Genomic DNA, 18,367 nt, shown 5'->3' on the forward strand with positions numbered 1-18,367 from the left:
CTACTCCCCATTTGAGAAAAATACAGAACTAATTTGTTTGGATTAAAAAATAGTATCCTATTTTGCCAAATGAAACATAGCTAAATCCTAATCCTTAGGTTAGTCCTAACTACTGGCAATGAAAATAAAATTTTAATATTTGGTAATTTTTTGGAAATAAGGGCCAAAAACATGCATTTTTAAAGCGTTTTTCGACCTTTTTCGTATTCTATGACAATCAAGACCAAAGACTTGAACAAAGACTAATTTAAAGTTATGTATTCTAATTTTTGGAAACACATTTTCCAATCTTTTTCATAACCGATTAGCAAAAATAACATATAATATGAGCTGACTCTTACCTTATACTCAAGATTTTGAATGCTTAGACTTGTGCCAATTCTTACAATTTTGTGACTACAATGAGAAAGGACCATTTTCCTCAAACTACAAAAGTACCGTATTAAAATTTGACTTTTATTGCCCATTAGGACTAACTAAAGGATTAGGTTTTAGCTATGATTCATTTCGCAAACAGGATAATATTTTTTTAATCCAAAAAAATAGTTCTGTATTTTTCTGGAATGAGGAGTAGCCGTGGACAATACCAACAGCTATCACACTAATACACATATATTTTAAAGCTATTTTTAAGATAGAGTTTCCTTTTTAGATCAAACCATTCATCCTTTTCTGATTCTTTGTGGTAATTTTTATTCTATAAATTGTACATTTGTGTGCAAATTGAGGGCGCTATTTACATATGTTTTAAATTTAAATTAGCCAAATAATATGACTTATTCCTTACATTTCATGATAAAAGGTTTTTGAAATTTCCTTGCCATTTGTTAGTATTATTTCTGATGTTCTAATACCATCATACAAGTGTCTACCCCTTGTAAAGATGCAAACAAGATTTAAGATAAATAGCGCCATCAATATCCACCTTAAAATGCCACAGTATTACATGACATCAAATAACCGTGTGAGGAAGAGAACAAGAGGAAGACAACAAAGGAGAACAAAATTATAGCTATTTGAGAAAATAAGCAAACATCTCAAAAAAAGGAACTAACCCCCTTAAATAATGGCCATTATTCAAAAAGGGACTATTTTTTTACAAATCTGTAAAACGCGTTGGAAGCAGAATTTATTTCTGCGCATTTTGATACCTCATTTGATACGATAGCCCAGAAAACAATAAAACACCGGTCAATTTAATGTAGTGAGGTACAGATTTGAAAGTTGCACTTACATTATTATTTTCTACAATACAAAACACTCAGATATCATTACACAGACTTCCTTCCATTACACTGAATACAAAATCAATACAATTTACTGCAACTTTCAAATCTTGGGTTACATTGATTTAAACGTACGCTGTGACGTCAATATTTAGTCAATTGCTACAAATGAGGTGTCAAAATGTGCAGAAATAAATTCTGCTTCCAACGCATTTTACAGATTTGTAATACAATCACCCGTTTTTGAATAATGGTCATTATTTCAGGGGGATTAGTTACTTTTTTTGAGATGTTTATGAAGGTAGACATGTAGACGAAAACGCTACAACAAAACCAAACCACGTTGCTATGACTTACCTACGATAATGCACCAATTTGCACCCGCGTTGTAGAAACGTAGCCCTGCTTCTACATAAAGTATCAAATTTAAAGCCAAGTAAGACACCAGAAATAGGACCTTTTTTAAATTGTTTCGTATGTACTTCCACGTCAAATATCTAGGGATGGAAGACTTTTTATTTGACTTCTTCTCACTTCCAGGTGGTTGCATCCAACTTGATGCTCTGAAAGAAAGCAAAAAAAAATGAATGTTTTTTGATTAAAATCGATTGAATCAAACGCTTTTTGACATCCCAAAGTGTTATATTTCTCGTTGTCCTGATAGAAGAGATGTCAAGAGAAAGAGATATATAGATATAGACATCTGATTGAGTGAGTGTGAGCAGGCCCGTAGCCAGAGGGGAGGGGTGGGGGTTCGGGGTTCGCACCCCCCCATTTGCAAAATACAAAAAGTCCCAAAATTTAAGGGTTTTTTTTTAAGAAGCTTTTTTGGTCAAAAAAGGTCAAAATTTGGGGACGAAAGTCAACTTTTCACAAAATTGCCCCCCCCTTGAAAAGGCCACTTTTTCATAATCAGCACCCCCCCCAATAATCTGGCTACGGGCCTGGTGTGTAGCCTATATTGTATGCATTCTCTTATTCTATCTATTTTTCTATACCTTCTTTTAAATTGTGTTAGAGACCGTTCACAAACACTTGTTAGGGGGGCCTGATGCAAAAAAAAATTCATCGCGAAAATTGTTCGGCCCCCCCTTTACAGACCTCAAAAATTTCACCAAGAAAATGTGTGGTCATTTTTTCAGGCCCCCCCCCCTTAAGAGGGTCAACCCTTTTCAGGGCCCCTTTTTGCATCAGCCCCCCCCCCAACACGTGTTTGTGAACGGTCCCTTAGCAAGTGGGTTGGTACCTTGTGCAATAGTACAAATCATCGCTATAAATGGCCGCTATGGTAAACAATTCCGGAAACAATATAGTGGGCGGCTATTATTTGTAAACGTACCCGAGCATGCCAGTGGTTGCATGAAATAATGCCTTACAACAACAGACAAGAACGAAGAGGCCAGATTTTGATGAAAATTGCCTAAAGATATTCAAAACTCAGGAATGTGTGAAATCCGTTGCAATGCACTTAGAAATGAAATCATAAAAGTAGTGACTATTTCTATGGTGCCTAGAAATGTACTGGACGACCCCTGAAGGCGCAATTTGGTTTAATTGTTTTATACTGTGTATTCGATTTTTGGCGTTGCAAGCACGTCGGTAGTATGGAAGGGTATTATGCGTGTATTTTGTTAAAAGTATAAGACTTAATACAGACCGAGTCAAAATGATCTGTCCCAACTTAACAACAATGCTAAAAATACTTAGCAGTGTTTAAAACCCCATGAGAACTACTTGCCGATTGGCCAAAATGAATATTGTTTCCGAATTTGAACCAATCAAGGAGGGTATTAATAAGATCATCAGCAAATGCAAGTTTGACCATAAATAGTAAAAAGCCTAGTCATGATTGGCAATTGAATTGAGCATTTCAAGTTATTAACCAATCAGAAATGCTGTTAGATGACCAGTACTGTCCAGGAGGTTAAATTTATTTTAAAAAGACAGGATAACCTAGATTGATATGCTGTCCATTGGTTATTAATTCTCTATATTTTTAATAGATAAATATGTAATTGAATACCTGAGTGGAAGAAGGGCCCAACTCCATTTTTTTACAGAAATGAGTTAGACCCAGCATTTTATTGCCAGCAGACTGTTCTTCCTTGTGTGTGAAAGGTGGGCCAAAATCAACTCTCTAAATAGTCTTCCACGTGCACTTAATCATGATTTTCATGGAAGAAAGGCCCAACTCCATGGAGTTGGACCCTTCTTCCACAGATATAGGGTTAAAGAGGAATTTTGTTCATCTATGAAATCTGCTTTTCACTACAATGAATTTTCTTGCTAGCATATTACATGAGTTCTATTTGGGCAATTAATGGTGATTAACTAATTTCTGTGGCTATTTATAACACAGAACTGGCACTTGCAGTATATTAGTGGAAGAAGGGCCCAACTCCAGCTCGTATTAAGACCTGTACCGTTGCCATGGAAACATCATATATAATTTCGAATGTATATACTATTGTATGTTTATGTATTAAAGGTCTCTTGAAGATGAAAACGTTCTGTCTATAAAACTTTTCCAAATATTAAGTTTTTTCTTAATATCTCAAAAACAGTTTTGATGGAGTTGGGCCCTTCTTCCACTCAGGTATTCAATTTCAAACACGATTTTCTCATACATTGAACTCTCACCATGCTCATAGCGAAAAAACATTAGTATCGTATTAGGTTCAATCCCTAAATGACCAAAATATTTAACATTATGGTGACCTGAGACTTTTCTTGTTTTAAACCACTGAAATATAAAGACCGCAAATTTATAATGCGCTCTCCCTTTTTTTAGATATGAGAAGAACACGCCGGTAAGGTGGGAAAATCGATCCCCATCGGATGAATTTGGGAGAACTTTTCATAGAAACTATGATAGAAACTATATCAGTTTTGTATGTTACTCTGAAATGTTGGGCTATAGACCTTGATATTTTTCAGTGGCTTTTAAGCACCTTTTTCAGATGCCATGCAAGAAAATAGTCCCTCCAATTTTTCAAGCACTGCCCAGCTCTACCTATTGTATGTAAGAGTTACTGCTTCTAGTTGGCAAACCAAGATCAATTGAGAAAGACACCACAAAAACCAAGTTAATGTCTAATAGAATCTTTTCATTCTGACCTTATACCTGAAAGTAATTGTTTTTAATTACAGGAATTTAACCATTCATATATCGAAGTGTTGTAAATAATGCCAGTTTCGTCTTTTAAAGACAACATTACATTAGGTATGTCAAAAGTCATATAATACAGGGGTGTGAGAGGGCACAGACCAAAAAAGAGAAAATGAATAAAAAAACAACGCTGAAAAACAGCGTAAAATCGGGGTAAAAAACGCTAAATATGGACTGAAAGTAAAATAAAACGCGTAGATTTTGGCAAAAAAGAGAGGAAATCTGCTGAAGAGGAACAACGCGACGTCTGTTGGCATGAAAATATCTTTTGATTTCCTGACCAATTTGTAAAACCGAAAATGTATATGAAAGAGAAAAACAACAAATTACTCTTATTCAGAGTGTCCGCTGTTCCATAAAAAAAATAGCATAGTTGCATCGGTATGGATCATTTTAACTCGTCCTGTATGTTTTAAGACTAATGAAAGTGCCTGGGGTTTAATCACGTCCTATGATGAGCAAAGGGGGATATTCTTTAATGTACTATACAAACATTGGGCTATTCCAATTAGAATCCACACTACCCATGTAGAAGATTTGTGAAATACCTTCCACAGGGGGAGTATGAATTTAATATCAAATAGAATGAACACATTAGCAGCTACATTTGAAACTCATCCTCCCTCAATGGACGATTCCGGTTGGATCAGGGCCGTACGCACGATATTTTCTTTGGGCGGATTTTCAAAAAGTGGAGGGAGCCGATTATGTAAAAAGTGGACCTTCTTCCCAAACTTTTGACCTTTTTTGACCAAAAAAGCATAAAAAACCCTGAAAAACCTAAAGCTTTTAAGTCTTATGGGAAACATTATGTATATCTTCAATACAAACAATCAAAATGTTCATTATGATGATCGGCGTTTCATCCCAGCTACATGTACTTTTAGTATATACCATTAGATTTATAAGGTTTATTTCGAGGACTGTTTTTAAAATGTCAAAAATTTAAATATGCATAATATCGCAAATGTCAACAAATCAAATTTGTATTTGATATCAGAAGGACATTCCACGTATTTTGAACGCAATTCGATGTGTATGATGTTCTCACAGGGCCCATAAAAATGTTGTGCAAAGGTGGATAGCCCTTAACCGAGCCCTCTTTCACTCTCCCACTTTCTCTAAAAGAATTATTTTATTTCGAAGTTTGCTTCATATTTCCATTCATTCATTGAGGTAACTGTACTGGCTTTATTTTCATTTCTTGATACTGATCATCTTCGACACATGTAGCTTTAAATTATGACATTCAAAGCAAGTAAAATTGTTTTATTAAAAAAAACGACGAGGTTCTCATTGCCATGGTAACAACCCTAGAGGTAGACATGATCACGTGATTGGAGGACAATTTTTATCTGATTGCTTGGTAATACGGAGATTGGAAGTATGGCATGTCGACCCCATTTTCCGCCCGAAATAATCCCAATACAAGACGATGAGCAATATTGCGAAATGTTTCCTTTGTATTGTTTACTCGCAAACACTATTTGGGTTAATATAGATTCCAGGATATAGATATTTCTCAAGACAATTTCAGAATGAATGCTTAAAAGTTCACTGCTGGTATTTTGAAAGTACTTGTATGGTAGACTTTGATATACGTTAATGATGATGATTATGATAATCTATGCCGGCGACCTGGCCTATTTATCATTTAGGAATACAGTCATGAACTGTAAGTTTTACATTTAAATCGTCCTTTAAGAAATAATTAGTAGAAATTTACAATAAAAAGGTTGTTCAGCAACGGGCAAAACATCATTATTCAAAATTGTTCATGTGCAGAGTATAACAATAATCAATTGTGATACACACACACCACCCCCACATATCCCACACCTCCGCAAAAATGCACAATAACTCAAACATATCTACACTGAAAAAGGGATATACAACCTTATGGGTAACTAGGTATTTGGTCGATTTTTATTATCTAAATCAATATATTATTGAAAAATAACACTTTTGATGTTTTGCAAAAGTTCTTTCTACAAATCATATACTTGCTTGATTTATTGTTGTTAATGAGTTATGTACGCTTTACAAAGGTGTTGTTGTTTCAGCCTTCTTTACAACATAACTCAAGAACCACAGGACCTACAAAAGTATATCCGTGAAAAGTATATCTGAATTCTTCTACACAATAGTTTAAAATAGTTACTTACCTTAATATAATTTTTAGCAAAGACTGAAACTGCATTAAATAAAGACAAATCCGAATTCAAAGCTCAGTCCGCATTTTTTCCACTTATTTCCATTCAATGACAAATCGAGGTGGCGTCAGATTTAGGTCATGTGTTTCTAAGGCCAAATTCACTTACGGCAAAATAAGCAATAGATAATCAGTTAAACGCACAAGCTAGTGTCATCGAGGAGTGTCCTCCATTGCATTAACGCTCTAGGACATTTTCGAGTACCATTTCTTCCCCTTTTAGCTAACAAATTTTACCGTAATGAATTATATAAGACCTCTTAACTTCCCTTAAGGGTTGATTTTTTTTACATAATAATGGAAGCGTACAATTTAGTATTTGTTTTGAAATGTTTTAACCCAGACGTCACTCTACATAACGTAAAGAAATGTTGTTAAAGTTCAAAATACGGATTCGATTAAGCAGATAAGTTAAAACGCTTTTTAATGTTGTTCACTTAAGGCGCTGAAACTATTTTTAAGAACCCATCAATTGTGCGCAAGAAACTCAATGTGACACTGCTACACTGTGCTTTGATCTGATTGTGTCAGTATTAATGGATGTATAAACTTTGTACGGTCTTAGCCCTGGAAGCGCTGTGTCAAACATCATGGGTAATTTAGACAGCAAACCTTTTGACATCTGACTTACAATTTCTGTTCAGTTATTGCGTCAAATTTGATGGCAATCATGAATGATATTATCAAGAACGTGATGATTGCCTCGCTTCAAGAACTGTAAAATCTGTAGCTATATTTCAGTAGCTAGTGGAGATAGAGCGTTTGTAATATTACCTTTGCGCTGCAGTTTTTTTTGCGTGTCGTTTTTGAAAACATACCCATGCATTGGACAATTGGGTAACAGTTACTTAAGCTTGTAACGGTCGTAGTATGTATTTTTTTCAGAAAGAATCTGATTGGCTGAAAACATAACTAAATTAAGCTTAATTTGCCGTTTGATTGCTAGCGGCCAATGACAACAATACTATAATAAAGAGCGTTGCATATTTAACCCAAGAATCAGCAAATTCTCTCATTTTCCTCGAATTAAGGGACAATGCCATTTAATTTAGGATATCTAATAATATTCGCAAGGAATATACGATTTCCTCGATGAATCACATCTCACCAAACAAATCTGATTTCTGATAAAATGTAGAAAAATTGATCCAGTAATTGATCCACATTCGAGATAGTATCTTCCAAATTGTTTTATCAAATGATCTCTGTTTTTTCACTTGCTTTGTTTTTTTGATAGCCAAAAGACGGGGATCTCACATAGATACTGCATACTGACTGATTGGTGAAAATACATTTGAAAATATCACAAAATCCGTCGGGTTCGCTTTTTATGGGACACCCTGTATATCACCAAGGTTGTAAGAAGAAATAGATCCACTTTACTTAAACGTCAACCAAAAATATTCATTTTAATTAAATCAAATATCAGGCATTACAAATAAGATCTAGAAAAAGTATTATTATCTGCAACCTATATTGTGATTGCTATCTATTTCCGATATATTAAGGGATCTGGAATGAGCGTTTTGAGCGTTTCGACAGTATTTTTTGTGGGACATGAGAGCACATCAGACATTCTCATCTTCTCTGATCAGACATATCAAATTGCATTCTGAATACGAAGAATGTCTTTCTGATATCAACTAATTTTAATTTTTTGAAATTCACGATATAATACAAATTTCATGACAAATTATAAAAATTGAATATTTTTCACATTTTTGATATATAACAGTCCTCGAAGTAAATTTTATAAATCTAATGATATATTCTTAAAGTGTATGTAGCTTTGACCTTTCATATTGAAGATATGGATTTTTTTCCAAAAAGACCTAATTTTTTTTGGTGTTTTGGGAAACAAATCCATATCTTCAATACGAAAGGTCAAAATTTTCAATTGATCGTCGGTTTTTCATCCCACCTACATACACTTTAAGTATAAATCATCAGATTTATAAAGTTTACTTCGAGTACTGTTAAATATCAAAAATATCATTTTTTAATCATTTGCCATAAAATGTGTAATACATTGCGAAGTTAAAAAAAATCAAAATTATTTGATATCAGAAGGACATTCTTCGTATTCAGAATGCAATTCGATATATCTGATGTGCTCTAATGTCCCACAATAAATACTGTCCAAACGTTCATACCCCAGCCCTTAAGTGTACCACTTCTATGGCAATCTCAGTAATTGAAAGTTCCAAGCATTCATTGACCAAAATAAAGAGATATTAATTGGGACAGTGTGTATTAGTACTTGTTCCTGATGGTCATACAATCTTTTGATATTCATTACTGTCCATTCTTCATCATACAATATAGGCTAAACTCCACTATTTTGTCTTGTTGGTCATGGCTGTATAATACTTAATGTTCTATCTCCCATCGGCACTATTTGAGTGAGATGGCTTTTTCTTCTGACTTGCTTACGCCCGTAAGCAAGTCAAAATCACGTCACAGAAGAGATATTGGAGAGATTGCGATTTCCAAACGTGCGTATCGAACGTACGTGGAATCTATTCAAAACCGCTCTTCTCTGGCGGGATCTTGAATAGATTTCACGTACGTTAGATGCTACGTTTGGAAATCGCAATCTCTATTTTGAATAGTATTGTCAAGTCCAATGCATACTCCACTTTGCGGTCGCGATGTCGCGATATTGTGGTGGTAGTAATCTTAAATCTCATCGCGTGATGCTGCGGTGCAAGAAGCATCGCAGCATCGCACGATGTAGAGACACGGAGTCTGAATCGTACTTTAGACGGGGGTAAGCACGGAAGAAATCGCAACCTCTTGATACGTGCGTGCATGTATACGAATCCTGGGGGTTCTCTAGCGGAAGTCAGTTTGACCAAAATTCTTTCCCAGAAGGTATTAGACGTATTGCTCAACAATAGATACAGCTCGCAGGTTAATCCATCTCATTTGTTATACAATACGCATAATGCATTGTGGGGAGAAATTTCAGTCACACTGACTTCCGGTAGGAAAACCCAGGATCCACGTATTGAGTGGAAAAGTCCACATGGTATAATGGCCTTACAGAACCCAATTTTCTACCTTTTAATGTCAACTCATCAGGCGCGATGTCCTTAAGTTCCCAAAAATTCAGAAGGGCGTCAGCATAATAAAACGAGCAGTTCCTAATTGCTGTATGTAAGTGGCAGAGCATTACATTTTGTCATTTGTATAACGAAGACAATATATATCGGGTTCATCCCCCGTTCTGACAATTTTGTGTATGAACGATATCCAAAATAACATCCCCCACGAAACATACATTACGTGGGTCATACCAGCATTTGTAACACAATGAAATTAAATACTTGAAATAGTGTTGCTTAGAAATCAATCGTTGAAATTCCATCGGGAGAATACGCGGGTATAATTCATCAGCTATCATGCTTAAAATAGAAAAGGGTAATTTTACGTGTGTTCCTACTACATGTATCAAATTAAACATAATGTAAAAGTTTATTGAAATGGTCAAATTTCAGCCTTTTGCAAGATGATTATTGGGATTAGAATCCAATTAAGAAAGGATTGATTATGATAGTATATAATTATGAGCAGTTTGAAGAAGACACTCTTGTAGTGTTGAAACGTCACTTAGATTTTATCGTCGAATTGAACAAAATTAAATCTCATCGGTTAGGAACAATGTGTGAGCTATCTTTTAACATATTCAAATGTAAGCTCAGAGAAATTTACCAAAAGCAAGAAGAAATGTAATACACAAATATCATAAAACAGACTAAAAGGGAAGCTCGTCCATCTTCATTTGTCATTTGCATAATACAGAAGTATGGAATTGGTACCACCTGTGTATGTTAATTATCTTCAACTAATTCCGTTTGCCACATAGAAATATTTCAACACACGTATAGGGAGTCATATTCGGGTAATAAGAAAAAAATGTATTAACTGTTTCTTTCTTTCCCATGTTTTGTGAATCACTTCCTTTCATTCTATTGCGTTTTGAATATTGCATACGTTATCATGGTTATATTGGCGACCCATAAGCTGATAACACCCTAATTGACGATGTTAAGATCATTTTGAACACATATTAAACCATTTAAAAAATATAGGAATAATTTAGGATGATTCAAGTAATTCAAAGTCATCAAACATTCAATGTAACATTTCCTGCACGTAGTAACTGTAACGAGGTTTCTGTCAAGTACAATTCAGTTGCAGATTAAGAGTATTCGTGACATTGAACTCAATATGATTTATACGTGTCATTCCGATGCCATGCTACTATGATTGATAATCCATTTATGCACTCTTAATTAATAATCGGTTGATGACTAGGATTTGGATTACCATACAATATTACAGATTATCAAAATTTTCATTGGAATGTAAGTCACTCTCACAAGAACTACATGTTTTTGTATAACATTGACACCAATATCAGGGTTGTTGGAGCATTTTATGCAAGTATGTAAACTTGGACATGGGATTATAATCATTTGAAAAAAATTGTTGAAAAAAATGAAAAATGTTGACATTTGTATTTACCCGAACACTGAGGGTTAATGTAATCTGTCTTTGAAACGGAGTCATTTGGATAAATTTATTATCCACATTTTGATGCCAAATGATGCCAAAGCATTATTGGTTGAGGAAATGGATATGAAATATTGGTGTATGAATCTTATTTGATTGGAGAAGATGATGCGATGGCAGCTTCATCTCATTTTCATCACAATACGTGGTGAATATATTTGTGAGTATTATGTTTATGTCGTATATTACATCGGACCACCAAACTTGTTAATTTTAAATTTTAACAGAATTGCGCTGAATGATGTTGTATCGCTATAATACATGTACAATGATAGGCATCCAACAAAAGCAATAGAACACTACGTATAATGCATTAACAATCTGCTTTAAGTCAGGCGAAAAGACATACCTTTTGCGCAACGATTGACTTTTGCTTGATCGTGTAAACATGAAAACATGACTTGATAAAATTTTTCAGGAAAGAAATAGCAAAAGAGACCAAATTAAAGTCTACGCATTTTGATACTTCATTTGCTTGCCACGATGATCCTTTGAATATGGATACAGAATTGATCCAATGCAAAGACACTCTCTGTTCCAAGTTATTCTACAATTTATATTTTCAATGGTTTTAAGGCGATTGGGATTGTAGGAGGACTCATTGTTTTTAGTAATTTAACTAAGTAACCGGCAGCGTACTTATTAATATTATATGAAATGCATCAAGTGAAGCCAATAATCAAATTTATATTACCATAGGTCAAGTTAAGGCCAATAATATATCAAAGATAAAGTTTAGGGCTTTTTATCCTCCCAAGAAATATCAAGCACATGGGGCGGAAATAACACCCCTTACAGCTTTGGGATCTCCTTTATTATAACCCATATCATTCCTATTGTGTGTCCGCTTTATTTGTCTCAACTCGCTAGTTCATGCTGCTCTTCGACCAGCCTTAAGTGTAACTTTGGAATCTGCATGTATTTCATTCAAACGATCGCCATGGCAATATATTTGGGGATGTTTTTTTATTATAATTACAATTTGAACATTCGATAAACAGGTTTGTGCGTTATTGCATACCATTAAGAACTAATGGGAGGATGTGATTGTAGAATCTTTGAAGTAATTTGACTCACCCAATGGACAGGTTCTCGATGACATCTGGGTGATCTTGAAGCTGGTTATTGAGCTCTTCAAAACTAATTGTACCATCGTTATCTACATCAACAACATCTATAAGTGCAGTTGTTAGTGATTCCAATGTGTCATTGCTAAGTTGAAGTGTGCTTTCTTCCATACATGACTTTAAAATTGTCCTCAATTCATTCCTGTCGATCTGACCATTTCCTGGAAAAAATAAGAATAAAATGAGATTAATAAATACTAAAAACTGACTTACTTTTCAATATTTTGATATAAGCTTAAGTACTAATATCAACTTACTTGCGAAAAGTCAGACTTTAATAGGGAAACAAAATTAGCAAGTAAACAAAAGTAACCCACACAAATCATATCAAGCAGCATTCCCGTTTTTGCTGGTGGGTATTATGTGTAAGGGGCATGTTATGTATGGTCTAGCGTTAAAATACAGGCTTCATGATCGTGATACTGTGGGCCCGCTGTGGCTACACGTGATGTGTCCTTGAATAAGGTGCTTTAAACCTCAATTACTTCTCTCTACCCAGGTGTAAAAATGGGTGCTGGCATTTTTTAATGCTCTGAAGGTTACAGACTCGTTGTGGAAGAGGTGTAGCGATCCCCCTACAGCAACATTACATGGAGGAGTCTGGCCCAATCTCCAATGAAAGGGAGATGGGTACTCCGTTCACTCCCGGGGGAGGGGGGGGGGATATAGGTGTAGGGCTGGCACTTTCGCACGAAGGGGCATTCGGTGAGAGCAAAATGTAAAAAATATAGGGTCATTGGGTGAGAGCATGATTTTTGGCATTCGGTAAGAGCAAAATGTAAAAAATATGGGGTCATTGGGTGAGAACATGACTTTTGTTTAATTGAAATTTTTGGGTGAGAGCCGAAACAGAGCCACAAAAACCTCGAAAATCAAATTTCTAGTTCAAAATGGCTTCAAATTTCATTGTTTTTTCAAAATAAGTAACAAAATCAATGATAAATGAAAGTTGCTGTTCAAATTGAATCAAATGGAAAAATAGGGGTCTTCGGGTGACAGAGCATGTGTTCGTAAAAAATATGGGGTCTTTGGGTGACAGCGATGCTGAAAAGGGGGTCTTAACAGCCCTACATACGCGTCACCTCCAAAGTTGAGTGCCCCCGGGGTTCACTCGTCTCCTTCTTAAACTTATTATGTGTATTTCTGACAATTTTGACTGAAAATCACATTCTATGGAGTGTGTGGCATGGATGTTCATGGTTACAATACATACATACATACATATACGAATTTATATTGCGCCTTATCATCAAATATCAAGGCGCATTACAGTAAACGTAAACTACAAAAGACTTACGCTACAAAAAAACATGGAATATAAACAAAAACAATATTATGCAACAGGAAATAAATGTGATTTGAGGAGTTCTTTGAACCGGTTTAGGGTGGGGGCCTCACGGATATGCTGTGGAAGAGTATTCCATATCCGTGGGCCAGCAACATGGAAAGCCTGATCCCCTAGGCAGCGGTTTGTGGAGTGTGGAGTTTGGTTGTATCAAGAGAGGAACGAAGCAAATGATGTCTGGTGTTAACAGATGAATAAAGGTGAACATAATCCTGCAAATAAGTTGGAGCTAACCCATGCACACACTGAAATATGATGGTGAGAAGTTTAAACTCCAAAGTACAGCAATGATAATAATCACTTTCACAACTTTTGTAATAAGGCACATATATAGATGGAACGAAAGACGACCTCTTGGGAAAAATAACATCAAACGCTAGCTGATAAATACTAATGATATTGGGAAATTGTGATCAGAATGAAGAATAAAACTAAAGGGAATTTGTGTCAAACAGTTCCCTCGATTCGAATGTAAAGGAAGGAGACGGTGTCGTGAGCGAAAACAAAATATGAAATAATTTATCATCTCGATAACCCAGTGATTTTATTTCACTGCATTGAGAAGGAACTTCAAATCGTGCTTTTGCAATTTACTGAGTCTGTTAGCCGGAACATAAAACCAGAAATTGGAACATTTGAAATGCATATTTCATGCATTTTACATCGCTTTGCTCCCAAGGTGTGGAAATTTATGAATTTAAAAGACGCGCATGTATTTCACCTAAAGAAAATGTACATTTCGTGTTTGCGAGGCAATGTTCAAAAGAATTTGGGCGACAAAATCTGTTTCTGGTATAAATTCAGGTATTGACCTTGGTTATATGTTTATAAAAAAGATTCTTAATATCAATATAATGTTTATTCATTATTCTTTTCCTGATTTTTGTGAGATGAATTGGTTTATCTCAAACTCACTGATCTCGGGGGTACGTCTAGACGCTGCTATAAATATGAGAACACTGGCCATGCCCTTTTGTATGACATAGATATTTTATATTGTACATCTGGCAGGTGTGACATAATTATTTGCATGATGTTATAACAATTACATTCTGATAGCGATTCAAGAAAGTGCAGTCCTCTTGAAATATTTGTCTAAGGGTTGACCGGCGATTGAACCGCGTTCCATTGTTTAGAACAACAGAAACCAGCTCCAACCAGACGGAACCGCCCGGAACTGGCAGTCGACCGCCGGTCGAGTTTTGATTTCATACCTAACTCTTTGATTTCATTTGACTGCATTAAGGAGGTGTCTAAATGACATTCAGAGATCCGCCATTCCCAACACATGTTATTCTTTTTACACTTTTAAAAATATTTACTATACAGGGTGTATAGTTGGAAAATGCCACTAGATTAAAAAGTATGATAGCTGAATCAACATCTTGTCCTCCCACAACTGACCATTGATAAAGACTGAATGGTTATTTTTGTGAACCGTGTAAACATTCAGTTAATTTTGCGCAAATTCAATTAGAATAACATGAAAATCACAGTTTCACCACTTTCTTTACAGTAATTGACAGAACGCCTTGCAGAATTGTTTGGCAATTGTGTGATTGTGTTGAAGCGTCAAGTGGAATATCTTCTGAGATCTCCTGATCTTACACCACTGGATTTCTCTTGTGGGACTTTCTAAAATCAAAGGTTTTCATAAGTCCTCCTGCAGACCTTGATGAATTCCAGAGATGCATAATTGCACAAATTGACATCCCAGGTAGGACAGACCTCTCATAAGACGTGTTGTGAGTGCCATTTTCAGAAAAGCTGATCTGCATACAGAGGAATGTTGTGGCCATACCCTGGTGCTCATGTGCACATGTGGAAGACTTAGACTGCCAATTACTATAAAGAAAGTAGTAATTAAACATGCGATTTCATGTTGATTTGATTTTAAATGAGTTTGTGTAACTGCATTTTTACTCGGATCACAAAAATAGCCAATGAGTCCTCATTGATGGTCACACGTCAGTGATTTTACAGATGTTGGAGGACAAGATAATTCAGGAATCAACTAAAGCGTTTTGACAAAATCCTTCATACTTTTTAATCTAGTTGCATTTTTCAAACTGTATAGACGAATCCAAATCCACGCATTCCTACACCTGACTAGCAGCCTTTAGGCCAAAAAAAAAAAAAGGTTTGTCTCACGAACCCACTCTGAATGCCCTAAAAAATGATTTGGTGTCGGGGCGAAGCTGTAACCCGTATTTTCATTTGTCTCAGGCTAAAAAAAAACCGCATTAGCATAGCTTCTAAACCAAAAAAAAAAAAAAAAAAAAAGCATAGCACTTAGCTTTTTTGGCAAATGTTCGTGAGACAAACCTTTTTTTTTTTTGGCCTAAAGCTAGACGACGTGCTTTCATGTCAAGAGAAACTACTCCTTTAAGTTTTCTCTTTAATACTCTGCGTGCTAGCCATAGTCTTCAACCATGTCAACATAAAACTTCCAAGTTTTGAGATATTTTCCCAAAATATCAACAGCTATCGCAAGAGCTTCTGAACCAATACTAGGCTTATTTGTACTCATTTTATTGCATTTTTCATGCTGAATCCAAATATGGTCATGAAAATGTACAACTCTGATTTTTTTTAATTAAAAAAATTGACACATGTCATCTGCAGTCGACACCCGCATGGAGATAGATAAAGAATGCCATGCAATTCAAATACAGGACTCGATTTCAAACCATTATTGTCGATATTTCCCTGAGAAGAAAATGATTTACTCGTACTCTAGATTGATCCACTATTTTAATGCGACTTCGGAAAATGTCAGATTTTATTGGTCCTGAAAGTACCTTTAATTCGTAATTTTGCTATTTGCAAAGACCAACATTGCCAACCGGAACATTAAAATGGCCAAAATTGGACAAATACGGCTCTTACCTTCCTACTCGCCTTGACAAAATTGAATAATCTATATACTTCTCAAATTTCCTTTTGTTTTATTATCTTGCGTCAATAATCTCTTCGTAATAGAGACTCCCCGTTTGAGTGGTCAAACAATTACGCATCAAATACAACATCTTCATATCAGTTACAACTAACACTATATGCCAAAATACTCTCATTTACACCGGCACAATTCACTGACCTACATTCACCAAGCATATCTAAAAATTTAACCTCAAGTTTAAGAGTATGATTTTTGTACCCAACACATTCGAAGGTCATACTATGACTACATTATCATATTCATGGTTAAAGAACTGCGTATTAGGAGATGCGCATGCTTGATATCTTAATGTGTGCTTCTTTTTCCCGCCATCACATCAACCTACTTCTTGGTAATCCAATCTACGAAGGCTAGGTTCAATAACCTTTGATACCTAACTAGCCATGTCATCATGTTCACCCTTAAGAGGGATTTTGACAAGTTACTAGAAGCTTTTAAAGGTATACATATCTTTCGTTCAGGTATACACACGTGTGAACTGTGACGATGAATACGCGATTAAAAACAGATTCACATCACAAGGATAATGCTCCCTAATCCTGATGATTAATTGGTTGTACTATTGAGCAGAGTCAAATACTATGTAACTATATATTGTGATCACCCGACTTCACCACATACAAGATGTTGCTAAGAGAGTATGTCTGTGATGTATGTAAAATCAAGATTTTCATAGTTCATTGCCAAGTAAAAGTGACAATTAACACAAATAGACACACTTCAGCTTTGTATATGAAGAAAATGTTACTCCCTTTGCTATTCAATGACCTTCAATTTTCCAGAACCAGAGTCGCAATTCAGGAAAAAATTACCGAAGTTGTGAATTTGTGTAAGCGTATATAGCCAAGGTTCAGTTAGCACGAGTTCCCCAATGTACCAACCTTTTTAAATGCCCTTCAAAATTAGGTATTGGCACATCCCCGAACACCATTTAACAGGTCGAGACCCCAGAATTGTTTTATCAGTCTCTTACTCGCATCATATGTGATTTAATTTGAGGGTGTAAGGATGAACAGTTTTTAGATTTGAAAAGTTATTTCATGTATCAGGAAAATTTTTGTATATGACCAGAATACGTCGTTATCTTACAGCAGATGATACACTTGCGACCACAGATTTGAAACCTTCATATTTTAAATCAAATTTACAATCTCTTCGCCGTAGAAGTGATGATGTAACAGGATTTACTACCATAGCAATATTGATCAAACACTTTTTGAATATATCGCACTGCACTAGTACGTTCACATGGTACCTCTGCATTGAACCATAGATATCAAAGAACAAGGATAAAGACCTGGATCGTAATTCTATAGAATATTCATATCATGTTGATCACTCCCACCTGTAATAAGGATTAGTATCGCGGTTTGTATTCAACCCATGATTGCAGATATACACGGGTAATGAGTGGAACCTGCTTGTAGTGCAGGGCGATATATTCAAAAAGTGTTTGAGCCTATTGCTATGGTAATCCTGTTACATCATCACTTCTACAAGAATATAATCAGATTTTACCTTTAGTTTATTTTCTCTTCACATTAATGAGTCATTTGTCGCTAATATTGATTTTAAGATCATGTCCAACTTTCTTTTGTTCTGAACAACACTAACATGACAATATCTCTGCAAACGTAAGTCCAATTGCAATGGCGTCTTATCAAAATGAAGCACCAACGATGGCGCATCTAATAAACTTAAAAACTGGATTTTGATTTTACTCGACAAATTACCCATTTAGCTTGATCGCG

General features: G+C 35.4%; 1 protein-coding gene across 1 annotated transcript in view; it reads right to left on the reverse strand.

The window, feature by feature from the left end:
• The window catches only part of LOC140141855 (NADPH oxidase 5-like), a 201,293-nt gene that overhangs the window by 58,847 nt on the left and 124,079 nt on the right, over nucleotides 1–18,367 (reverse strand). The window contains 2 exon segments of the mRNA XM_072163726.1: nucleotides 1,584–1,789; nucleotides 12,263–12,473. Coding sequence (XP_072019827.1) covers nucleotides 1,584–1,789; nucleotides 12,263–12,473 — 417 coding nt within the window.

The sequence above is a fragment of the Amphiura filiformis genome, chromosome 20 (assembly GCF_039555335.1).
Source record: "Amphiura filiformis chromosome 20, Afil_fr2py, whole genome shotgun sequence".
NCBI classification, from domain to species: Eukaryota; Metazoa; Echinodermata; class Ophiuroidea; order Amphilepidida; family Amphiuridae; genus Amphiura; species Amphiura filiformis.